A 27,771-nucleotide genomic window follows, 5' to 3' on the forward strand; every position below is an offset into this window, starting at 1 on the left:
GTACTTTTCAGCTCTACTCCAGGACTGGGCTCGGCCTGTTACATCCATGCACCTGTGGATTTCTCTGCAAGGACATTTGATCATTACATGTGAACATCTAATGGTGAGCTGTATCGTTTTTTTCTTTACTGGTGTTGGTGACATTAGCACTCACTTATGATGACATGATATCACGTTTTGTGAGCTGACAGCTGTGGCCAGGAATCGCGATCTCTGTATGTTGTCAATAGGCCCCATTGACCACAAGGTGAAACCCCTGGATGTAACAGCATCCAGGGGTTTCACATCCAAGGAATCCCCTGCTGCAGCTGCCAGAGCTGCAGCAGGGGATAGCAATGGCACCGCACTATATATGCGAATTTTGAATGCACCCAAGTGTGATTTTTAGAATGTGCTGCCCACTTTGGTCACACAAATTTTTGACACATGCATTTTGCGTTCGTTTCACGCAAAAAATGCACCAAAAAAAATGCCCGTCTGACTGAGCCCTTACACTACTGCCCTGTCTAACATAATAAAGCCATAACAAACTCATCAGAAAAGCCGTGTATAGACAGCAGTTTCCCTGAGCAGCAAGTAAGAATAGCTGAGGTAAAAAGGTTATCAAGTAATTGCTGCTAATACTGAGAAGCAAACAGGCGTTATTGGGGCAGGGAGTCCAAAAGTTTTCCTTTAGAGAGGTTGTTCAGGCAGTGCCGGCTGTCAGTACCAGGCTACAACGGGGTCGGGGTGGAAGCTGCTGTTCCGACCCCCGTGGAGTATCGGCATTCGTAATTACAGTCAAAGCTCTCAATGGGAGCTGCACTTATAATTGGCTGGAAAACCCCTTTAAGGCACTTCTCTTCTATAGCGCACAACACACTATGCTTAATCAAAATGTTTCTAAACAGTAACCTGGTCTAAGAGTTCTGACTATTTCTGTATGTATGGAGGGCATATAACAGCTAGGTTTACCATTCAATCCTTGAAGAGTGCAAGTCAATGTCAATTGCAATTTCACAGTGAAGTCTTACGTTCAGGTTACAAGATCAATTTGTAGTTCTAATGTATGCAGTTTATTATAGCTAGCAAAAAAGATTGAGATGTATCACATAAAATACTGTCACACTGCTGGGAATATATGCAATTTTCCGGGTATATACCTATTTATTTGAAATCAATAAAACAATGTTGAAGGCAAGCATTTGCTAAAGATGGATGATATAAACTCTACAAGCCAAATCCTTTTCATTACATTTTTATTTAATCAATGGAATCATTTAAAAGAAATCACTCAAATAACTAAAGTAACGTTACCTTTTTTTTTTTTTCCTGTGCCATGAATACAAATAATCACAGAGCTTTTAAAAGTATTCCAAAAAAATACACAGTAGTAGATATGTTTTAGAATAAAAATGTTCTACCACATATTAAATTGATATACACCTACATTTGGCTCACTTCACACAGGCGAGTGTGATATTGGGCCGTGAATTATGGCTCAATATCGCGCTCACCAACATGCGATATTCCCACAGTTGCAAGGTGTTTTTATATCAAAACCGCCTTACATCAACTTGTTTTCAATGGGGAGACTTCGCATTAAATCGCATTGCACTCGTGTGCACCTAGCACACGGTGCGATGCTGCTGTCGGTCCCATTGAGAACAATGGAAGATGCGATGCGAGGGCATGCCCAAAGATAGGATGTGCCATGATTTGTTACCTACATCATATCGCGGTGTGATGCAATGCAGGAAAACATTGCTCTTTAGTATGACCCCATTCAAAAAAATGGGGTTCATATTCATGGGAGATTTCTTGCAAAGCGATTTTCTCAGCCATGTGAAAATGACCTATCAGAAATACTTCCTATAGCTGGTATTTAACTCAAGGAGATTACATCTGATTTAGTAACAAATGCCCAGATGCCTTTATACAGCAGTTGTTAAGAGGCTTTATATCATTGCATGCGCCTTTTTGCAGTGCTGCTTCAGAAGCTTGCTATGGGTCCCCCATGCTAGGGGTACCGGGGGCTCAGCTGTTTCATGAAAGCTGGACACTAGCCTAAACGGCGGGGATTAGAGAAATTCCCAATCCCTACCATTTAACCCGCATGTAAATATGAGAACTGTAAGTCCATATTTCCATATTGACATATATTTCATTTGAGGGAAAGTAGGAGGAAACATGGTAGAAGCAGAAGGAGAGCAGCAGCAGTTTTGTTACCATCACCAGCAGCAGCAACTGCACCCTGAGAGCAGAGTGTGCTCCTTGTGGAAACATGAGAGCTGTATATCCTTATTTCCATATTTCATTTGGGATGAAGTAAAAAAAAACATAGCGGGAGTAGGATAAAGTAGGATAAAGAGAGCAGCTCCACCACCAACAGCAGCAACAGCACCTTGACAGTCCAGTGTGTTTTTTTATATAGATCTATGCTTAGTCATGTTTCAGTAAAAATTGCCAGCATGCTAACTTATCAGTGGAGTCTGCCATGGAGGTGCAGAAATTAGGTGAAATTCATCCCTAGTTCATCTCTATAGTTGTCAGGTGATCCATATTGTCTGTGGACAGGTGGATGCATCTATCAGTTATCACACCCACAGCTGTGCTGAACACCCTTTCTGATAGCACCCTGGCAACAGGGCAGGGAAGCACCTCTAAGGCACATTGTGCAAGCTCTGGCCACTCGTCCAGCTTAGACACTCAGAAGTCAAAGGGGCCAACACCATGTCTGAGTACATCCACAGCTAACATACTCTTAGACCATCACGAATAAGGGCTGATTGTGATTGTCAGTCCTTTGCTTTTGATGCAGCCAGCAATGGGCTGAAAAAATATCCTACACCTCTACTAGCTTACTGCTTGTTCACCCTGAGTCATAGAGCTGCGAACCATTACGCATGCATCTCCGCGGCCATTAGAAAATATTGTGCTCAAGCTGCCTAACAGTCTGTCCTGATACTGCTGCATTTCCTTCTTCACTGCTGGAATGGGATTTGTCATTTTGGCCTTGCAGTACAGATGGAGAGTGGCTACACAGAAATGATCTGATGTTTTGATGTGGTCTATGCAGGTACCCCCTTTCTTGCCCAAAGCCATCCTCCCTGTAGTATTGACTAAGGGTGGACTGGCCAGACAGTTGGGAGAGTGGTATCTCTTCCTCCTCCTTCTTCTGTGACAACACGTCATTGTCTCTGAGAGTCTGCAGCATTTGTTCAAGTAGGTAGACATTACAACTGACCATTTTGGTCGCTTCCTCAAAGCGGGCTAAAACAGCACACGTCTTTAATCTGAAGCCATTCAAGTGACCAAACTCCATAATGGCTGCTAATGGCATACAGCATCTGGTACTCCATGGTCACTCTCTGCTGCTGGCTTAAAGCCCATTTACATGCAAAGATAATCTTTCAAATGACTGAAAGACTGAAAGATTTAGAGATCTTTTTGCATAAAGTGTTAATGGTCATTAATAGCCATTAACACTTTATTTTTTTATTTGCATATAAAAGGGTCCCCACAAGCCATTTGGAGAGCCCAGCATGTGATTAATCACATGCCCAGCTGTGCACACAGCTGTATTGTTCTTGTCCTGGCTGCTGGCAGATTAAAATGTTATCTGCCAACTCCCTGCGGAGATAACAGCCTGCGGTCTACTGAGAGATAAATGCGTTTGCTTTATCTCCAGGAGCTGAACGATGGATTTTAAGTTCACATAAAAATCATAGTTCAAACTAAAAGCGCCCAATGCTCGCGTTTACATGTAACGATTATCGCTCATTTTCGGTCATTTGAATGAATTTCAGCGATAAACGTTAATTGTCAATGGGCCTTTAGTCTCTGCAACATATGTAATGTGGAATTCCACCAATGAGATGGTTGAGTGGTAGCCCGAACTGTCACTGCACCTCTACCAGATGAGATGTGGCTGGGTCTGAATGCCAAATTTATGAACCCAGTTTTCTGGCCTTTTTCAGCACATGTGTTCACCTAAGTAATCAGAATATTATGCACTTTTCATTTGCCTCAATATATTTTTCAAAAGGGCCATTTCAGAACTTGGTAGTTTATTTCTTTGCATTAAAAGGGCCGCTACACTTTTTTGTAGCTAATATTAGTTATCACAATACAATTCTGTTTATTCATTCAAATATTTTCTCTTTATAATTAAGGTATTCTGTATGCATTATATTTGTATCCCTACATTGTACCGAATACTGTTATTTTACTTTTTTGACAGATATTTGAGAAAGGCCCAGTTTTGGGTCAAAAAGTCACATGAGACTTTGTGATTTCTCACTGATGGGATTATTAAATATACTGTATCTTGCATTTATTTGAGTGCCAATTTTCCACAGATGTATTATTCTATATACTAGACTGTATAGGAACTCAGACCCTGGCACATAACCGTTAGGTAAATATTTGCATTTATTTATATCTTTTTAGCGATGAGATGCTCCCAGAGGTGCAGGGAAAGAGAGTGATTTTTTCTTATTATAGGGGCGCCGCGAGATTAAATCTTTTTGATGAGGCGTGCGATTTGCCAAAAAGGTTGGGCAACACTGATTTATTTATATAAAGGGGTATTCTCATCTAAAGAACGCATAACATATCCTCAACTATAAATGCCCGATACGCCACCTGCATGTAGTTGGAGAATGGAAGTGTCTTTGCCATACAAAGCATTGAATAGTGATTTCTTGTTGCATCAACTTGAAAGGAACTCTCACATATGGCATTAAAGAATTATAGCAAATCCCATGAACATGCCAGATATGTCTAAGGGCTCAGTCACACGGACGCATCAGCACCCGTACACCGGCGCCGATGCGCCCGTGTGACTGATAGTTAGAAGACGGCCGTACCTGAAGATGGCCATCTCTCTCCAGCGCTGATCATAGAACACATGACCGGCAATGGAGCCGGTCCCATGTTCTTCCTCCCGGAGCTGCAGAGAGACGGCCGTCTTCAGGTACGTCCGTCTGCTGGCTGTAGTCACATGGGCGCATCGGCTCCGGTGTACGGGTGCCGATGCGCCTGTGTGACTGAGTCCTAAGAATAGTATATCTTTTAATTACTATTTATATAGCATATATCATATTCCACATAATTTGTAACTAGAGATGAGCGAGCACCAAAATGCTCGGGTGCTCGTTACTCGGGACGAACTTTTCGTGATGCTCGAGGGTTCGTTTCGAGTAACGAACCCCATTGAAGTCAGTGGGCGACCGGAGCATTTTTGTATTTCGCCGATGCTCGCTAAGGTTTTCATGTGTGAAAATCTAGGCAATTCAAGAAAGTGATGGGAACGACACAGAAACGGATAGGGCAGGCGAGGGGCTACATGGTGTGCTGCATCTCAAGTTCACAGGTCCCACTATTAAGCCACAATACCGGCAAGAGTGGGCCCCTCCCCTCCCAACAACTTTTACTTCTGAAAAGCCCTCATTAGCATGGCATACCTTAGCTAAGCACCACACTAGCTACAACAAAGCACAATCACTGCCTGCATGACACTCCGCTGCCACTTCTCCTGGGTTACATGCTGCCCAACCCCCCTCCCTCCTGCACGACACAGTGTCCACAGCGCACACCAAACTGTCCCTGCGCAGCCTTCAGCTGCCCTCATGCCACACCACCCTCATGTCTATTTATAAGTGCGTCTGCCATGAGGAGGAACTGCAGGCACACACTGCAGAGGGTTGGCACGGCTAGGCAGCGACCCTCTTTAAAAGTGGTGGGGCGATAGCCCACAATGCTGTACAGAAGCAATGAGAAATCCAATCCTGTGCCACCTCCATCAGGAGCTGCACACGTGGGCATAGCAATGGGGAACCTATGTGCCACACACTATTCATTCTGTCAAGGTTTCTGTATGCCCCAGTCAGACTGGTAATATGTACCTTAACAGTAACCGCGTTGGTGGTAATGTGGTGGTGACTGCGGATCTAGTAGCACGGTTGTATTTTGTTGGTTTTCGGAATGTGGCCAGGATTAAGTGGGCCATGGCGGGGGGACGGTGGGGGGGGCTCTCTTGTTGTGTCGGTAAAGGTGAAATTCTTGGACTGCCACCAGACGAACCAATGCAAAGGCATTTGCCAAGAATGTTTTCATTGTTGGAGGAGGAGGGGGATGTTTTTGAGGCACTACGTGTCCTCTCCACGTGTCCGTGGTTATATGCACCTTAACAGTAACCGCGTTGGTTGTAATGTGGTGGTGACTGCGGACCTAGTAGCACGGTTGTATTTTGTTGGTTTTTGGAATGTGGCCAGGATTAAGTGGGCCGTGGCGGGGGGATGGTGGGGGGGCTCTCTTGTTGTGTCGGTAAAGGTGAAATTCTTGGACTGCCACCAGACGAACCAATGCAAAGGCATTTGCCAAGAATGTTTTCATTGTTGGAGGAGGAGGGGGATGTTTTTGAGGCACTACGTGTCCTCTCCACGTGTCCGTGGTTATATGCACCTTAACAGTAACCGCGTTGGGTGGAAATGGCCTCGCCACCATCATGTCTTTGGGAAGCCTCTGTTTCCACACCCCAGAGACATACCATTAGCAGCGGTATAGGCAGAGCCCAGAATTCGTAACATTTCAGCCGTAGCATTAGGACAGGCACCACTAACATATCACTAGCAGCATTATAGGGGGAGCACAGTATTAGTTCCATTTCAGTAATAGTAGCACTCAAGACAGGCCCCAGTAACAATTCCGAAGCAGCAGTATAGGAGGAGCATAGTCTAAGTTCCATTTAAGTAATAGTAGCAGCCTACACAGGCCCCAGGAACAATTCCGAAGCAGCAGTATAGTGGGAGCGCAGTCTTAGTTCCATTTCAGTAGCTGCAGTATAGCCAAGGCCCAAGTTACATTTATGTAGCTAAAGTGTAGGCCAACCCCACACACCTTTCTGTACCATGAGTGCAGGCGAAGAACATAGAAATTGCTATGATTACACTGTAGGTGAGGGCCCAAAAAAATTGGTGTACCAACAGTACTAATGTACCTCAGTAAAAATTGGCCATGCCCAACCAAGATGGCAGGTGAAACCCATTAATCGCTTTGGTTAATGTGGCTTAAGTGGTAACTAGGCCTGGAGGCAGCCCAGTTTAACGAAAAATTGGTTCAAGTTAAAGTTCCAACGCTTTTAAGAGCATTGTAACGTATAAAAATTTTTTAGAAAAATTATATGAGTGAGCCTTGTGGCCCTAAGAAAAATTGCCCGTTCAGCGTGATTACGTGAGGTTTCAGGAGGAGGAGCAGGAGGAGGAGGAGGAATATTATACACAGATTGATGAAGCAGAAATGTCCCCGTTTTGGATGGTGAAAGAGAACTATGCTTCCATCCGCGGGTGCAGCCTACGTATTGCTTAGGTATCGCTGCTGTCCGCTGGTGGAGAAGAGAAGTCTGGGGGAAATCCAGGCTTTGTTCATCTTGAAGAGTGTTAGCCTGTCGGCACTGTCGGTTGACAGGCGGGTACGCTTATCTGTGATGATTCCCCCAGCCGCACTAAACACCCTCTCCGACAAGACGCTAGCCGCAGGACAAGCAAGCACCTCCAGGGCATACAGCGCTAGTTCAGGCCACGTGTCCAGCTTCGACACCCAGTAGTTGTAGGTGGCAGAGGCGTCACGGAGGACGGTCGTGCGATCGGCTACGTACTCCCTCACCATCCTTTTACAGTGCTCCCGCCGACTCAGCCTTGACTGGGGAGCGGTGACACAGTCTTACTGGGGAGCCATAAAGCTGTCCAGGCCCTTAAAGACTGTTGCACTGCCTGGGCTGTACATGCTGCTTGATCTCCGCACCTCCCCTGCTACCTGGCGCTCGGAACTGCGCCTTCTGCCACTAGCGCTGTCGGATGGGAATTTTACCATCAGCTTGTCCACCAGGGTCCTGTGGTATAGCAACACTCTCGAACCCCTTTCCTCTTCGGGAATGAGAGTGGGAAGGTTCTCCTTATAGCGTGGGTCGAGCAGTGTGTACACCCAGTAATCCGTAGTGGCCAGAATGCGTGTAACGCGAGGGTCACGAGAAAGGCATCCTAACATGAAGTCAGCCATGTGTGCCAGGGTACATGTACACAACACATGCCTGTCCGCACTAGGAAGATCACTTTCAGGATCCTCCTCCTCCTCTTCCTCCTCCTCAGGCCATACACGCTGAAATGATGACAGGCAAGCAGCATGGGTACCGTCAGCAGTGGGCCAAGCTGTCTCTTCCCCCTCCTCCTCATCCTCCTCATGCTCCTCCTCCTCAACGCGCTGAGATATAGACAGGAGGGTGCTCTGACTATCCAGCGACATACTGTCTTCCCCCGGCTCTGTTTCCGAGCGCAAAGCGGCTGCCTTTATGGTTTGCAGGGAACTTCTCAAGATGCATAGCAGAGGAATGGTGACGCTAATGATTGCAGCATCGCCGCTCACCACCTGGGTAGACTGCTCAAAGTTTCGAAGGACCTGGCAGATGTCTGCCAACCAGGCCCACTCTTCTGAAAAGAATTGAGGAGGCTGACTCCCACTGCGCCGCCCATGTTGGAGTTGGTATTCCACTATAGCTCTACGCTGCTCATAGAGCCTGGCCAACATGTGGAGCGTAGAGTTCCACCGTGTGGGCACGTCGCACAGCAGTCGGTGCACTGGCAGATTAAACCGATGTTGCAGGGTGCGCAGGGTGGCAGCGTCCGTGTGGGACTTGCGGAAATGTGCGCAGAGCCAGTGCACCTTTACGAGCAGGTCTGACAAGCGTGGGTAGCTTTTCAGAAAGCGCTGAACCACCAATTTAAAGACGTGGGCCAGGCATGGCACGTGCGTGAGGCTGCTGAGCTGCAGAGCCGCCACCAGGTTATGGCCGTTGTCACACACGACCATGCCCGGTTGGAGGCTCAGCGGCGCAAGCCAACGGTCGGTCTGCTCTGTCAGACCCTGCAGCAGTTCGTGGGCCGTGTGCCTCCTATCTCCTAAGCTGAGTAGTTTCAGCACGGCCTGCTGACGCTTGCCCACCGCTGTGCTGACACGCCGCGCGACACCGACTGCTGGCAGCGTCCTGCTGCTGCTGACACATCTAGATTGCGAGACAGAGGTTGAGGAGGAGGAGGAGGAGGAGGGTGCTTTAGTGGAGGAAGCATACACCGCCGCAGATACCAGCACCGAGCTGGGGCCCGCAATTCTGGGGGTGGGTAGGACGTGAGCGGTCCCAGGCTCTGACTCTGTCCCAGCCTCCACTAAATTCTCCCAATGTGCCGTCAGGGAGATGTAGTGGCCCTGCCCGCCTGTGCTTGTCCACGTGTCCGTAGTTAAGTGGACCTTGCCACTAACCGCATTGGTGAGCGCTCGTACAATGTTGCGGGAGACGTGGTCGTGCAGGGCTGGGACGGCACATCGGGAAAAGTAGTGGCGACTGGGAGTTCAGTAGCGCGGGGCCGCCGCCGCCATCATAGCTTTGAAAGCCTCCGTTTCCACAAGCCTATACGGCAGCATCTCAAGGCTGATAAATTTGGCTATGTGGACGGTTAACGATTGAGCGTGCGGGTGCGTGGCGGCGTACTTGCGCTTGCGCTCCAACACTTGCGCTAGCGACGGCTGGACTGTGCGCTGAGAGACATTGGTGGATGGGGCCGAGGACAGCGGAGGTGAGGGTGTGGGTGCAGGCCAGGAGACGGTAGTGCCTGTGTCCTGAGAGGGGGGTTGGATCTCAGTGGCAGGTTGGGGCACAGGGGGAGAGGCAGCGGTGCAAACCGGAGGCGGTGAACGGCCTTCGTCCCACCTTGTGGGGTGCTTGGCCATCATATGTCTGGGCATGCTGGTGGTGGTGAGGCTGTTGGTGGTGGCTCCCCGGCTGATCTTGGCGCGACAAAGGTTGCACACCACTGTTCGTCGGTCGTCAGGCGTCTCTGTGAAAAACTGCCAGACCTTAGAGCACCTCGGCCTCTGCAGGGTGGCATGGCGCGAGGGGGCGCTTTGGGAAACAGTTGGTGGATTATTCGGTCTGGCCCTGCCTCCACCCCTGGCCACCGCACTGCCTCTTGCAACCTGCCCTGATGTTGCCCTTGCCTGCCCCTCTGAAGACCTGTCCTGAGTAGGCGTTGCACACCAGGTGGGGTCAGTCACCTCATCGTCCTGCTGCTCTTCCTCCGAATCCTCTGTGCGCTCCTCCCTCGGACTTACTGCCCTTACTACTACCTCACTGCAAGACAACTGTGTCTCATCGTCATCGTCCTCCTCACCCACTGAAAGGTCTTGAGACAGTTGCCGGAAGTCCCCAGCCTCATCCCCCGGACCCCGGGAACTTTCCAATGGTTGTGCATCAGTGACGATAAACTCCTCTGGTGGGAGAGGAACCACTGCTGCCCAATCTGAGCAGGGGCCCGAGAACAGTTCCTGGGAGTCTTCCCGCTCCTGAGCATGTGTCATTGTAGTGGAGTGAGGAGGCTGGGAGGAAGGAGGAGCAGCAGACAGAGGATTCGGATTTGCAGCACTGGACGGCGCAGAACTCTGGGTGGATGATAGCTTGCTCGAAGCACTTTCTGCCATGCACGACAGGACCTGCTCACACTGCTCATTTTCTAATAAAGGTCTCCCGCGTGGACCCATTAATTGGGTGATGAATGTGGGGACGCCAGAAACGTGCCTCTCTCCTAATCGTGCAGCAGTCGGCTGCGACACAACTGGATCAGGAGCTCGGCCTGTGCCCACACCATGACTTGGGCCTCCGCGTCCTCGGCCGCGTCCACGTCCTCTAGGCCTTCCCCTACCCCTCAGCATGCTGTATTACCAGTGATTTCCAAGCCAGGAAAGAAATTGGCGCAAGCCTGCAGCCAAAATAGAATTTTTTCCCTTGTTTTTCAAAGGACAAGCCACACTGCGTGTATTCAATGAATACTACTAAGTTTAATAACTGTGTTGTGGCCCTGCAAATGTGTCAGAGAACTGCAGTGATGCAAAGTTATTCGCTACAGCAGATTAGGGATTTCCCATGCAGGAAAAAAATTGGCGCAAGCCTGCAGTAAAACGTAGCTGGCTGCGGCTGATTTTTTTTAACGTTCTGCACGCAGCACACACGTACCCAGAGCCCTGAGGACTGTCAGAGGCAGGCGAAATAGAATTTTTTCCCTTGTTTTTCAAAGGAACACTGCGTCTATTCAATGAATAATGTATGTCTTCTGGCCCTGCCTACACAATTCTATCCCTGTAGTATTAATGCCGGGTGCAATGGTCTGCACAGCCGGTTTTGAGAAAAAAAAAAAAAAATGCAACACTGCTAACAGCAGCCTGGACAGTACTGCACACGGATAGATGTGGCCCTAGAAAGGACCGTTGGGGTTCTTGAAGCCTACACTCACTGCTAACACTCTCCCTGCCTAACCACCACTTCTGTCCCTATTGCAGGGCGCAATGCTCTGCAGATCCAATTTTGAAAAAAATAAATAAATACAGTGCTAACACAGTACTGCACACTATTAGATGTGACCCTGAGAAGGACCGTTGGGGTTCTTGAAGCCTACACTAACTCCTAACGCTCTCCCTACAGCAGCTCCAGCACGATACCACTGTCCCTCAGCTAACTCACAAGGCATCTGAGCCGAGCCGCGGGAGGGGTGACATCAGATCTCCCCAGCCACTCACAGCAGGGGGGTGGTATAGGGCTTGAACGTCACAGGGGGAAGTTGTAATGCCTTCCCTGTCTTTCAATTGGCCAGAAAAGCGCGCTAACGTCTCAGAGAGGAAACTGAAAGTAACCGGAACACCGCGTGGTACTAGTTACGAGTAACGAGCATCCCGAACACCCTAATATTCGCCCGAGTATCAAGCTCGGACGAGTACGTTCGCTCATCTCTATTTGTAACCACTCATATAATCTTTTAGTGGGGGTCATTCTAATTCTACAATTCCAAACACACACTTACACACACACACAATTTCAAAGTATCAAATCACTTCAAAGTCATTTTTTCTAATAAAAGATCACAACCTTCTACTACTCCCATTCCAAGACTACAATTTGACGCATATTGTAGACTCTATTATAAAAATTCCAACAATTACTAAATTCTAATTGCAATAAAGCATCTAGACACAAGTCAGTGCATTTTAATATTTCTTTTATAACACTTGAAGTGTTATTTTTCTAAAGTCATTAAGCTTGAAGTAGTGTAATTACTTGAGCCACATAACTTCACAGGTTACTGAACCAACACCTCAGATTTTCTACACGGTACCAGGTAATAGCTCAGTGGACAGAAATGTTTTAGTCACCAACTTTAACATTTCACTGCATACTTGATTGAAAAGAATTTGCTCTGCACAAATACATGCATTTAAAATACCCTTTAGTTCTAAAACATGGAATTGTTGTGCAATGGGCCTTAAAATCTGACATTAGCAGCTGTATCATAAGGATAAAGCTGTTTTATACATGTTTTTGCAGTATGCAGAAATTATTTTCTATGGCACACGAAAACCTTACACATTTTTCATGCTGAGAATAATATACCACATGCTATATGATAGCAGATGTAGCTGTTGCTTTTGTAGCACATTTAATTGCTACTAATTTTCATGAATAAATCACTTTGTCTGTATATGTTAATTTTATAAGAAGAATCTCTTCTTCTGATGTATATGACTCTAACATTCATGCTTTGGAAAATGGCGTGTTAAAATGGGATTTAAAAATGGACCTCTTAGCAATGTTGTGTTTTCTTACAGTTGTTCTCATAGTAAATAATTGCACTAGGGGGTTCATTCACATCTGCACTGCAGACTCCACATTGAGCCTTCAGCACAAATACTCATAAAATCCTGGTTTAAATATTGCAAAAGGCATGCTGGAAGCAGGATGATCCGCTTTATAGTGAATGGGATTAGAGTTGAGCGAACGTACTTTGCCGAGCTTGATGCTCGTTCGAGCATTAGCGTACTCGATGGTGCTCGTTACTCGAATGAGTATCACACTGTGTTCGACCCCGCCCCAGCTTTTGGCTCCTCCCCACTGTGACGTGCCTGTTTTGACCCCTCCCCGCTGCGACGCAGCGCGCGTGTTAATGGCAAATTTTCTGTCTGGCAGGCAGGGGGAGAGAGAGAGAGAACCAAGAAAAAAAAAAAGCTCAGGACCCAGTGTCCCACATACAAAAATGCTCGAGTCTCCCATTGTAGTCAATGGGGTTCGTTACTCGAGTAGAACTTTCGAATTTTCCGAAAAGCTCGACTCGAATAACGTGGACCCGAGCATTTGGGTGCTCGCTCATCTCTAAATGGGATCCATCTGTCAACATTTGGGTCTGGTATAAACTAAATTCAGCATCTCTGGTCTTCATCTTGTTCAGCTCTGAGCAACGGAAGCCAAAAGCACCAGTGTTAAACAAACTCTTAAGTACATCTATAAAGCATGAGTAAATGTTCTTATCAAAGTTCATGATACATATAAGTTATTTTTTGTCAAATTGCTTCATGCTTGCTGCATACAAGGAAACTGTACGAACACAAGTGGAATCCTTGTGAGCCTGTACCATGGAGCTCTAGGCATTTCATGCATCACCATTTACTACATGTACCTAGGGGCAAATACCTCTGTAATTTGGCATCTAATAGAAAATGTTACAATTGACAAATAGGATCTGGCGGAAGAAAGCTTTAGTATACTTTTATATGAAATGAGAGAAATATGGAGGTACCATTGGGTTCGAAAATTCATAGATGTCATATTATGGCCTCAGTGAGACGGGCGATTTTTCGCGCGATTTGCGCATGCGTCCGGCGATTTTTTTAAACCATTGCTTTACAATGGTATCGGACACATGAGCGCTTTTTATGCGCTCGTCCGATACATTATAGAACAGAAATCGCAGATCGCATCTATCTGCGATCTGCGATTCCTGTTCTCTTCTCTATATGCGCTCAATGGGGCCGGCGGCAGCAGCGCCGACCCCATTGAGAACATATAGAAGACAAATCATTCTTCTCTGCCACAGCTGTAACAGCTGTGGCAGAGAAGAACGATGTTTGCCCATTGAATTCAATGGAGCCGGCAATACAGCCGCTCCATTGAAAGCAATGGGCTGCCGGACAGCGCTGGATGAATTGTCGGGAAGGGCTTAAATATATAAGCCCTTCCCTGCAATTCATCCAGAAAAGTGTTAAAATAAAAAAATATATATATACTCACCTGCTCCCGGCAGCCGGAGTTCCGCGCGGCCGGCCTGCAGTGGGTGTGAAGGGGGTGTGAGTCAGACTTGCCCCCTGATTGGCTCAGCGCTGAACTACTGGTAAATGAGGTTTAACACTGATAAATATAAGATTATGCACAAGGACATGGCAAAACCTGGGCAACTAAAGTAACAAATGGAATGGTCGGACTACAATACCCAGAGAGGTTATCAATATAGGGGTTATTTAGTTTAGAAAAAAGACAGCTGAGGGGTGACCTAATAACTATGTATAAATATGTCAGAGGACAATACAGAGATCTCTCCCACAATCTATTTATAGCCAGGACTGCAACTGTGACAAGGGGGCGCCCTCTATGTTTAGAGGAAAGAAGGTTTCTATATTGACTTAAAACGGGGTTGTTTACTGTAAAAGCAGTGAGACTATGGAACTTTCGGTCTGAGGATGTGGTGACAACAAATTCAATAAAAGATTTTAAGAGGGGCCCAGAAGCTTTTCTTGGGTATTACAATGTCATATGTTATAGTCGCTAATTATTTCAGAAGGGTTAGGGATCCAGAGATTATTCTGATTGCCAGACTTGGAGTCAGGAAGAACAGGGGTGTTGGGGAAAATAATCTGAACTAGTTGGACATATGTCTTTTTTTCAGCCTAACATACTATGTTATATAATTTAAAGTTTTAAGAAGGACATAAACTTATACCCTACATGAGATTGATTCTTTCCTAAGGGGTATTTCCCTCACGACTCTTGGTGAAGAAGATCATTTGTGAAAACAAGAGAAAGTCCTGGTCCAGATGGATTCCGAGTTTCCTACTATAAATTCTATTGCCACACTTTGTTAGCCAGTGTGTGGCTCTTAAAGAAGTAGCTAGGCTACTAAAACAAGCCTTGGAAGCCACCATAACTATCATTCCTAAGGAGAGTAGAATTTAGAAAAATGTGAAAACTACCATCCCATATCTTTGTTGAATGTGGACATGAAGATTTGGGCAAAATTGATTGCCAAACAACTTTGGGAACTCTTTTCTAAGCTAATAAATCCAGAGCACACTGGGTTTAATGAGCAGATTTCCTAATTAGCTGTTTAAATCACAAGAGACTCCTCCCAGCTTTACAAAGCTAAATATATTAACTTGCTATCGAAAATTCAAGACCAGCTATTTTCTTTACTTTTTCCATATGTTTCATGGGCAGGAACAAAGAGCTATTTAAAAACCTACATTCTTCCAAAATCTCTATATATTTTACAACTGATTCATATACAGCTCACATCTGGGATTTTCCAAACAAGTTAGGTCATTGTTCATCTCTTTCTTGTGGAATGGAAAGAAACCTAGATTTAAATATGACAGATATATTAAATAAGGTTTTCAAGGTTTGCAGTCTCTCAAATATTCATACTTATTACCAAGCCATACAATTAGGGAGATGGCTCCAATTATGTCAAACAAATTACAGAGTTTTGGGTTTAGATATAAAAGTAGCTCTTGTGGACTTCAATACCTCTGCGAGACTATGGGGAATTTACAAACTGGTAAAAATTCATAATTATATTACTAGGAGCGTCAGTGGGCATCCTCTGAGATTTGAACTCTTCACATAATTATATTGCTTATTGTTTGTCCCAGATGCCAGCTAGTTTTATCTCTTGCTTGGTGAGACCGTTAGGAGACTGCTGTCAGTCTTTCCTGGAATAGACTCTATAGCTTTAAAATCTCAAACTTGTGACCACCTACTGATTAAATGACTCAAACATACTTCTTCTCGCAAGAAATCAAAAAATTACTCAACTTTTTGCAATTGAAAAATCTTAAATCATCATGTAAAGCTTTTGTGATTCGTTTTCCTGTTGTCCAGAACCAGACATGGTTTGAAAAACTCACAAGCTAAGATAAAGTACCACAAAAAATGACATCCTTGCTTTACAATTATATTCTTACTATGCATGCATCCAGGACACCTGTGATTATTAGGGAGCAAGAAAGGGGTTTAGGTAGGAAATTCTCAGAACCACAAACAACATGTATCTTGTCTCGTTCCCAAATATTTTCCAAATGTGTTTGTATTCAAGAATACTCATTTAAATAACTGACTAAGGGGTACAGAACACCCCCTTTTTTAAATTTGATAAGGTTATCAGACTCAGACTTGTGCTGCTATTGCAATTCGGAGACTAATGTTCATGTAAGGTGGTTAGTTCTCTCTGGAGAGTGATTGAGAGATACATTAAAAATAATTGCACAGTTTCTATTCAATTGCAATCAGTGTTGCTTTGGCTGCCATCTCTTCCCTGGATCCCCAGAAAACATAACCTTGTATTACAATTAATTCAAGCAGCAAGGCTAGGTATCCCTTTGAGATGGAAAACCAGAGAATCCCCTAAAATTAGTGATTGGATAAAGAAAGTTGATAAAATCTATAGATTTCAGGAACTGGTCAGCTGGGAAATGAGAAAACATGTTAAATGGGTTAATCTTTGGAAACCATGGAAAGACTTTACGGAAATTGTGAATAATGACGGGTAACAATGTATGCATTTTTCTCCTCCTCCGCAACTCAAAGAATGATTTGGAGGATCTACTTTATAGACACATGGATTTATATTGGTCTACCTGCTTATTCTTTCAGACGTTACCCATGTTTGCCCCTCTTTCCCCTTCCCATTTTTTTTGGTTCCATATGAAATTATGCTTCTTTTAATTGTTTAACTAGTTAATAGTTGTAATATTGCTTATAATTTATCTCATTATTTTGCACCTTTTTTTCTTGGATGTAATGGTAATTTCACTTTAAGTTCCTAAAAAAAGAATAATGCTAAAAATAAAATTCTGACAGCGGCCTCTAAATGTTCCTATCAGTATTACAGGGTCCCAAATTGCCACCCGGTAAGGCTATTGCGACGTGCTGTTTGGTTGCCATGGCAGCCAGTGGCCTTCTAAAGGCCCCCATGGCTGCCATCGCTGATTACATATGTTCATAAGTGACATAATAGAAGGTTTAACAGGAAAGGTTTATATGTTTGCCGATGAAACAAAAGTGTGCAGTAGGGTTAATACTCATACTGATGTCCTGAACATGGAGAATTATTTAGCCCCACTGTATAAACAGTCAAAATAATGGGAACTGCAGTTTAATGTTTCCAAATGTAAAAAAGTGCACTTGGGGAGAAGAAATCCTGAGACTGAATATCATAACATATCTTCTGTGTTATTCAGGACTTCAGAAGAGAAGGATTTAAAGGTTCTGATTTCTGACAGCCTCAGAAGGAGTCCACAGTGTGGTCAAGCACCAAAGAAAGCAAATAGGATACTTGGCTACATAACTAGAGTTATAACCTGCAGAAAGAGGGAGATTGTTATGTCGCTGTATAGAGCTTTGGTGAGGCCACATCTGGAATACTGTGTTCAGTTCTGGAGACCCCATCTACAGAAAGATATTGATAAAATAGAACAAGTCCAAAGACGGGCTGCAAAATAGTGGAAGGTCTCAGAAACAAAACTTATCAGGAAAGACTTAAATAACTTAATTTGTATAGCCTGGAGGACATGACCAAAACGTTAAAATATGTTAAAGGTTTAGGTAAGATTCAGGAGGAGAAGTCTCAGGTGGGAAGTGTTTTTATAAGAGAGCTAAACATTAGAACAAGGAGGTGCAAAGTCTGGGATAATTCGGGGGGAAAATCCAAAGCAATGTCAGGACATTTTTTTCTTACTGAAAGAGTAGTAAATGCTTGGAACTAACATCCAGATGACATGGTTGTAAAATCAAAAAGGGAAGTAATATAAGGGCAGACTAGCTGGACCATTTGGTCTTTTGCCATCAACCTTTTATGTTTACAATCTTGAAGTAACCATAACCAAGCATAGCAATTAAACATTAATTAACCTAAAAGAAATAATATTACTTACCACTGTAAAATTCATAACCTTCAAAATCCATATTGTCATTGCTAAGTTAACAATCATGGTAACCAACAGCAGTAGCACAAAGAAGTACAAGCACCTCTTCCGCCATCCATAAATTCCAACTGGATAAAACTGAGTGTTTTCTGTCCGTAGATTATTTTGTTGTGTGGCCAAAATGTACTGTTCTCGTGTCATCTAAAACAGAAGAAGAGACAACAACAATAGGATAAACCATACTTTAGGAAATAGGCATGATAATTCTAATAAATAAATTGAACTTTTTAAGATGTTTAGAGAACATAAAACATAATTCTGTAAAATATATATAATATAACATTTTCTTTCCTGGTATGTCAAAAATTGTGCACTGATTATATTTGAATACACTGCATGTGAAAACCTGACCATCACAACTACATGAGTTGTTGGACATTCCATTCCAAAACTATGGTTGTTAATATGGCCTCTTTTGCAGCAAAAACACAAGATTTTGGACTGTGTCTATCAGAATTTGTGCGGATTCAGCTGAAAGAGCATTTGTTAGGTCAGACACTGAGAAGGTCTAGTTTATGTGTTGGTGGCAGACCTGAGGAAGGGTCCAGTATGACCCTGAAACCCCTTTTTTCTCCTGCTAAAATAAAAAATTATACTTACCTCCTTATGGTGTGTGCTGGATCATTTCCTGTGATCTTTTCTGCACTGGGTAATAGTAAGCTGTTCTATGGTTACAGATAGGCAGCCACAACTATTTGATGAGCTAATTTTCTGCTGTGTATGAATACAACTACTGCAGGTGAGTCGATAAACTATTGACAACTTATACATTATATCTTATGGGCTTCACCTGTAGTGCTTCTTTTGTTTCTTTACATGATCTTAACGAGTTTGGTGCATCTTTGGATTTCTGTCAACCCAAAATGCAAATTTATGCCAGCAGGCATAAATAACATTAAAAGTCATGCAGGTTTCTGGTGTGAATTATAGTGAATGTTTCACTCTGCGGGAGACCATGCCCCTTACTGCTAAGCCCTGCACACTTTTCTGACCACTTTACAAGAGGTCACAAAGTGGCAAATTACTGCACTACTTGAGTATGTGACATAATTTGTGATATTTTTTTACACCATAGTTGTGGCACACAGCCTACAATAAATTTTCCTCATACACTTAAACAATAAAATTCTGACACATTGCTGCCACCTCTAAGAGCTTTACATATGCAAATGTATTATTGAAAGTGTATAAATCTGTCTTCAGTACGTTTCTTGTACTAGTAGCTGCAGGCAGTCAGAACTCCATCACTTAACCTTATCCATTTGCTCTATGATAGAGGAATTACCAAGAATGACTTTTATCAGTGCTGATACTCCAACTTATCCAGAGAATCCCCTGTTCCCCTCTCTTCCTCACTGCACCATCTGCAGTATCGTAGAGATTGAATGGAGCAGCAGCCAAGCATGCCTGGTGCGGCTCCATTCATTTCAATAGGGCTGACAGAAATAGCAGAGTGTAAGGGCTCAGCTATCTCCGGGAGTCTTTTGAAGATGAATGGGGTAGCACTGTGTATGTACGGCCGCTGCTGCATTCAATGTCTGCTTCACTGTAGGGGGCCCATAGTGAGGAGAAGAGGGTGATATGGGACCTCCGATCTCAGGGTCAGAGGGGGTCTCACCTATGAATAAGTATTAAAACTCACTCTTGGAAATACCCCTTTAAACCTCACCTAAAGTCAACATTTTAGTAAGAAGACGTAGGGATGGTCAGCAGCAACAATCCCCAGCAATCATCTTTTTTGATTGAAGGACCCGTTTTACTCTAATGGGTTATCCAAGACACAATTATTTCTTTACTTTTATATCTGAAGAGAGTCGCGGGATTTGGAGCTTAACAATAGTAAAACAGCTACAAACATCACAGAGATATAATATAAAGTGTATCAAATAATTTGGGTTATTTAGATTAAAAATATGCCTTCTGACTAAATTGATATACTTGGACTGCTATAAGGGTTTTAGGAAACCTACATGTAAAACTGAAGATCACAGTGAAACAGTTTTACCAGAATGTAGTTAATTGAAAAACTGGTGAAAAAGGTTTAGAAGATTGTCAAAGACGACATGCCTCATACATATTTGTACACTTGTAATTCCATTGTACACTTGAATTTTGTGTTTGCCACTTTTGTAGATTTGCAGGTATAGACTATACCTAGCATAGACCTCGTGTCTGTTTCCGAACATTGATTAGTATGTGGGACACCGATCATGAGCAGTGAATTTTTACATAATCTATTGTAGGCAATGCTCAAAGTAATGTAGTCTCTACTTGAAATCTGTCTCAAAACTTGACAGTATTAATAAATCTACCCTATATTGTTTTATTACAGATGAACAAGTGTTCTGCCGTAAAGAATACTGAGTTGATAAGACAATGCAAAGACAATACTGAATTTCTTATAAAGAATAACTGAACAGAAACTTGAAGAAAATAGGGAAAATATATACATATACTGATGTGTCTGGGTTAGTTTATAATAAACTGAAAAGGGGAATTCTTGTTTCAACAAATAAAGTGAGTTCACTATACAATAAAAAGTTGTACACTTTTCTAATATCCCACAGAGGTTTTAAAATATCTGCTTGCAATCAATGAACGGGGTCCTTTATTGTTTACTTCCTAGTCATGATGCCTGAGGAATGATTCTGTGAGGATCCAAAAGCTCGCTGAATCATCATATATAGAGATGAGCGAGCATACTCGCTAAGGCAAACTACTCCAGCGAGTAGTGCCTTATGCGAGTACCTGCCCGTTCATCTCTAAAGATCGGGTGTCGGCGGGGGACGGGGAGTGGTGGGGGAGAGCGGGGAGGAACGGGGGGAGATCTCTCTCTCACTCTCCCCTCCGGCTCCCCCCTGCTCACTCCCGCAACTCACCGCTCTCCCCCGCCGGCACCCGAATCTTTAGAGACGAGTGGGCAGGTACTCGCATGAGGCACTACTCACTCAAGTAGTTTGCCTTAGCGAGTATGCTCGCTCATCTCTAATCATATATTTTTGTTAGCCATTAAAAAGTATTATATCTACAAGATTACTTTTTTTTGTCTTACTGAGACGATTCTAGTCATGTGATGGACAAACAGTGAATAACTTTTTGTAACTACAGTGCAGTTATCAGTCTTCCAATTGGCTGAGCACCTGTGTGCCTAGCACATGACCAGAACAGATTTGCATTCTCGGGAAGCAATGAAGGATCCTATTAAATAACAGCAATCTGGGATCCAGAGCAACACAATAAATAGATGCAGAAAGTACAGCATATTAGAAAACTGATTAACTTTACAGTTTACAAAGAATGTCACTTTTCATTTTTTACTGTAATAAAATACCCCCCTAATTGTCTGAATTGCTTTAGCCCAAATTCTTCTTTCATTCTTGTAAAGCTCTCTAAATGATCTATAAGCAAGTGTTTCAATTTTTCTTTGCCCTAGTTTTGATAAAGCTCTCCATTTTAGTAGTAGCTAAAAATCTAGAGGAAAGCAAATGGGCACTTCCAACTGATATTTTGACCAAACAAATTAGCCAATGCAATAAAATAAACACTTAAAAAACATTGCCAAAATAGCCAGTTTCTGCGCTAATTTTATGCTAGTCCTAGTTAATTGAGGAGGTACTGTAATATCACCAGTCACATTTATTATATATCCGCAGAACAAGATTTACCAGTCAGAATATCTCTTAAAAACTCCTGAATATAGAAATGACCGGCAATATATCCCTGTTGCTAATATCACTGTATGATTGTTCTCATTAAGAGAAACGAAGTAAACTTGTAGATATGACACATTTAATGGCTAAGAGAGAAAAATTATGGTACATCAAGCTTTCAAGACTATGTAGGTTTTTCATCAGGCTTCATCAAAAGCCTGATGAAAAATGTAAGTAGTTTTGAAAGCTTGCGTCAATATTATTTCTTTTTGTTAGCCTTTAAAAAGTATCATATCTACAAGATTACTTTGTTTCTCTTACTGAGAACAATCACATTTAGTTTGACTGGCTAACACGTACCAAACTTTTTTCTTAAAACCACTATGATCATGATAACCACTCTTGCTGCTATGTAATCGACTAAACCAGCCTATCCAACTCCTCTCTTCTACATCAGTTCTATCCTACCATATTTCCCTTCATCATCTGTTGCTGCTTTACTTCTCATAAAGTTGGTATATATAATGCATAAAACCAGCAGCATGGGTTTATAAGTGAGCAGAAACGGAAACATATATTGCCAGTCCCTTATAGGATATAATGAATACACACTCATGCATGGTGCTCCCTTTTTCTATCTAAAGTTTTCTGCAGTCTCACTGAAAAGCTTGCAAACCATTATACGACTTTATATTGACCTCATTAGGGCCAGATTAAGGCTGCCTACAATTTACAGCTGTGCAGTTATGATGAGGTCCCCCATAACAATGCTGCTATGTATCCAAAAACTACAGTATTGTAAACCATGCCCCTAAAATATAACACCAAGTACTTATTAATCAAGTAAAAACGCATGTTTTTCAATATTCATCTTACAATTGCATTTAATGAACTTGTGTTTAGCTTTGCTAGGTGAGATAAAGGTTAGAGATGAGCGAGCACCCAAATGCTCGAGTCCGCGTTATGCGAGTCAAGCTTTTCGTAAAATTCGAGAGCTCTACTCTAGTAACGAACCCCATTGAGTACAATGGGAGACTTGAGCATTTTTGTATGTGGGACGCCGGGTGCCGAGCTTTTTATGTTTGTTTGTTCTCTCTCTCGTTCTCTCTCTCTCGCCAGCCAGCCAAATTTGCCCATGACGCGCGTTGCGTCACGGCGGGGAGGGGCCAAAACAGGCACGTCACAGCAGGGAGGAGCCAAAAACTGGGGCTGGGTCGAACACGCCTTGATGCTCATTCGAGTAACGAGCATCATCGGGTACACTAATGCTCGAACGAGCATCAAGCTCGGCAGAGTACGTTCGCTCAACTCTAATAAAGGTACTATCACAATCAGGGCTGCTATATTTTCTAAGCATGTTTGTTCACATGGGCATATCCATGTTGTACTCATAAAATTTGAGTGCAAAAAACATTAGCAAGTACACGGATGCCAAGCGTGTGCTGTTCAATGTTCACAGGTGGCCAACATCGTATGACCTATTCTTGTCCATGAAAATGCCCATTGGACTATCACCAGAAGTGTCATACAAAGACCACAGTGCAGCACAAAGGAGCTTCATGTAAGCGATATACCAATACCACAGTTCAGTAAAAATAACCTTGTCCAGACGCGCCATACACATACCACAGTGCAGCACAAAATATGTTCAACACGATTCCACAGAATTAGGGTAGATCAATGGATGTAAGAATTCCAGTATAGATTTATCCACAAATTTCCTGGCAAATCCATTGCAAAATTTAAATCATGCAAATTTGGCTATAGAATTCACTGCAGATTTCAACCTGCTATTCTGAAAGGGATGAAATATGTGGTGAAAATCCACTGAAAAAAATCGATATACTGCAGATTTAAAGGGGTTATCTGGGCAGCCTTTTTTTTTAAATGAAATCACTGTGCAGTAGGAACATAAAAGAAAACTTACTCACTTTCCTTGCTCCCCCACTGATTTTGTGCTGCATGTGCCTGGTGCCTGCTCGTCTTCACTTCTGTGTGCAGACTGACTGATTGGCTGCATGCAGCAAAAAACACGTGGGGGAGTAGGTAAAGGTGAGTATGTCATCTTTTATAGTCCTAATACAGAGAGACTGTTTTTGGAAGAAAAAAAAAAACAGTCCCCCTGTTAACAATTCCCCACAATAGACAGCACTATGGCTCCAATAAGTAGGCGGATTAAAGCAAAGCTCCATGTAATCCAACCCAGATTGTATGGGGCTTTGCTTCCAACTCCCCCTCTCCAATACCAGGTGCAGAAAGATTTACAGGGCTTTGCTAGTTCCAACTTTTTCCTCCTGAAGCTAGTTACTTCCTCTGTTACTCTGCTCCGCCCTGGCACTCCCCCAAAAGTAGGGCTTCATTTACTGTTTCTGGTGGGTTTTGAGGGTGTGGCTTATATGAAAGGGCATTACTAACAGAGCAATCACAAAAGAGAATGCAGAAGAGACAGACACATTATGACAGGGGGAACAAAGAAGTGGGTGTGAGAATGAAAAAGTGATGGACGGATACACAGAGAACAAAAAAGTGTCTGTTGTGTGACGTATCCAGGACAAGCGAAAACCACAGCATAGATGTGAATAGAGCCCAAACTAATCTCTGTTTAATGGACAAAAGCTACTTTCACATAACGATTTCACGTTATCCCCCTCTCTGTCGCACACACTGAACACAAAATTGGGACAGGACTCTGGACAGAATCAAAAAATTTAATCTATGAAATGGAGACCTTTTTGGTCTCCAACTAACAAGGTTTTTGTGTTTGTCAGTCTTTTCAGCTGGACGGAAAAGTGGCACCCATTAAGTTTTTCTATCCTTCCAAAAAGGACTGACCGGGAAGGAAACCATGTAAAACAGTGACAAAAAATGTTTCTATTTCCCACATTAAGGGCCCATTCACATGCGTGTATTTCTCATCCGTGTGCTGTTTTTTCAAAATAAATTACAGCATGTCTTATGCTAGGGAGGATTGCACAGGACACAGATGTTCATTCATTCATTCATTCATTCATTATCTAACTTTACACTCAGTATATATAAGTAAGCAAGTATTATCTTGGTTAGTCATTTCTCTCTGTCTGAAACTTCCAGCCTCTTTTTCCACAGATGGTCTCAGTGATCTCAGTTCTAACCAGTTCAGATTTGCTTAGCATTATATGTTTGTTTTCTTAGCCTGCAATTTGTTTAATTTCTCAGCCTGTGTGATGCTACTACACAGGATTTGGCTGCAGGGGGGCACAGTAACTGATGATGATCACACAGCTCCTGCCACACAGCTATGATAGAGGACATCACAGCTTATCCTTCTGGTTGTATACATATGGGCTGTAGTTTATTTAGGAGCTAATAGTAATTAAATTATCCCTTCCTGCAGAAAGAAATAGTATAGCTGTGCTGATGCATCATGGGATAGATGTGAAAGTGAAACCAAAATCTTTCAGCATCTAGATTGTGGCTGATAAGGGGGCTATACTGCAGGGAAGTGGCTGAAATAAACAGAGGAGACCTTGAGAATAAAAATGGAAATATGTGTTTTTACCAGAGTGGCCTTTTAGCATAGCACTATATTATATTGCCTACTAGCGTACCCGTCGCGCGTTGCTGCGAAGACAGACATACATACATACATTCGTTTTTATATATCTAGATGACGGCAGCAGCGACCACTGAGGTTTTGTAGGCTGCTGCTTCCCCCTTGCAGGCTGAATAAAATAGCCGTTGTGTGGAACATCCAATTTATCCGGCTGCTGTGGCTTCTTGGGAAGATAGCCTAGTACATGTTTGCCCACTTCCAACTCCAATGGAGACTGGCTGTAAATGGCTGGCGTGCTCTAGTATTTATGGTTTCAAGCTGTACGTGTCATTGCATACAGTCTATCTATCTATCTATCTATCTATCTATCTATCTATCTATCTATCAGGGTTATTGCATACAGTCTATCTATCTATCTATCTATGACATCAGGAAATTAGAGAATTAGATTCCGTACGTAAAATTTGAACGCTAATTCTTTGGCGCTTTGAATTGAATAATCGAGTTGGGACCCATTAACTTTTCCTATTTATGACATAAACAATGCTCGTGCCAAATTTCAAGTTTCTATGACATTGGGAAGTGAGAGAATTAAATTCCGTACATACAATTTGGACGCTAATTCTTTTGCGCTAAGAATTGAATAATCAAGTTGGGATGAGACATGAGGCCTTGCCCATAAGCATTCCCCGACATCACAATGCAGCTTTATAGAACATGTTGGGGCATGTTCAAGGGCGTCCGATGTTGATGACATCAGTGATGACATCACAATAGCAGGTGGCTTACTTATTCGATCTACGTGGGGGGGTGGTAACTTTCGATGACGCTCGCGCGTGCGCCATTTATCGTAGGATAGTTGTACTATGCCTATAATCTTCCCAGGAGTGTACTCAACAACTTCCCAAAGTTTCACGGCGATCGGATGAATGGTGTAGTAGCGCATAAAGGACAAACAGACACGCAGACACGCACGCAGACAGACATACATTCAATTTTATATATATAGATGAAGCTCAGCTAGAGGCTTAGTCTCATAGGCCACTATATCTGTCTGACCTGGAGGCCATCTTTAAGTCTCCAGATGCCATAGCAATCCATCAGAATTCTGGGATTACATCGCTGGGGTCCGATGGGTGACAGATGGATTTACTGCTTAGGGCTTAGTCAGACGGGCGTTTTTTGCCGCGATTTGCGGATCGTATGACGGATGCGCATCCGCAAATCGCGTGACCGGTGCGTGCAAGTCGCCCGCAAATCGCCCGAAAATCTGCTCCTAGCCGCGTTTCATTAGAAACGGGCCGGAGCTGTCCAGCGCATTGCATTCAATGGAGACGGCAATACAGCCGTCTCCATTGAAAGCAATGTGCTGCGGGCGAGCCCGGGATGAATTGTCGGTAAGGGCTTAAATATATAAGCCCTTACCTGCAATGCATCCTAAAATGTGTAAAAATAAAAAAAAATTGCATTCTCACCTTCTGCCGGCAGCTCCGAGCGGCCGTCCTGCAGTGGGTGTGAAGGGGGTGTGAGTCAGACCTGCCCCCTGATTGGCTCAGCGCTGAGCCAATCAGAGGCATGCCTCACTCACACCCATTCATGAATTCATGAATGGATGTGAGTCAGACCTGCCCCTGATTGGCTCAGCGCTGAGAGGCAGCAGTCACTCACCCATTCATGAATTCATGAATGGGTGTGTGAGTGAAACCGGCCTCTGATTGGTCAGGCTGTGACCAATCAGAGCAGATCATTCAGCAGGCGGGGATTTTAAAGCCCCGCCGGCTGAATAGTGCCGAGAAGCAGTTCAGGAGAACTGACAGCGGCCGCGGCTGGACTCCGGCTGCAGCGGAAAGGTGAGTATACAATTTTTTTTTATTTTAACACATTTTAGCATGAATTGCAGGGAAGGGTTTATATATTTAACCCCTTCCCGACAATTCACCCCACGCACGCCGGCAGCCCATTGCTTTCAATGGAGCGGCTGTATTGCCGCTCCATTGAATTCAATGGGCAAACATCGTTCTTCTCTGCCACAGCTGTTACAGCTGTGGCAGAAAAGAATGATTTGTCTTCTATATGTTCTCAATGGGGTCGGCGCTGCTGCTGCCGGCCCCGTTGAGCGCATATACAGAAGCGAACAGGAATCGCAGATCGCAGATAGGTGCGATCTGCGATTTTTTGTTCTATAATTTTTCGGACGAGCGCATAAAAAGCGCTCATGTGTCCGATACCATTGCGAAGCAATGGTTTTAAAAAATCGCCGGACGCATGCGCATGCGCAAATCGCGTCAAAAAACGCCCGTCTGACTAAGGCCTTACTGTGAATGGAGACGGGCAGTTGGAAGCAATCTCTGGCCCGCTCAGTCTGCATTCACTGAACAATTATGGCTTCTGTATGAAAGCACAGGAGCGATAAGAGACGACTGTTGAGGGTTTAAGCTCCGGATAATCGTCCAGTTTGGAAGGATCCTAAGTGGGCACTTGAAA

The 27,771-nt window shown here is 43.7% G+C and overlaps 1 protein-coding gene across 1 annotated transcript in view; it reads right to left on the minus strand.

Moving 5' to 3' along the window:
- The window catches only part of SGCZ (sarcoglycan zeta), a 648,899-nt gene that overhangs the window by 302,356 nt on the left and 318,772 nt on the right, over positions 1-27,771 (minus strand). The window contains exon 3 of the mRNA XM_066574655.1: positions 18,055-18,246. Coding sequence (XP_066430752.1) covers positions 18,055-18,246 — 192 coding nt within the window. The remainder of the gene's footprint in view (positions 1-18,054; positions 18,247-27,771) is intronic.

This window comes from Eleutherodactylus coqui, chromosome 7 (genome assembly GCF_035609145.1).
Source record: "Eleutherodactylus coqui strain aEleCoq1 chromosome 7, aEleCoq1.hap1, whole genome shotgun sequence".
Lineage (NCBI taxonomy): Eukaryota > Metazoa > Chordata > Amphibia > Anura > Eleutherodactylidae > Eleutherodactylus > Eleutherodactylus coqui.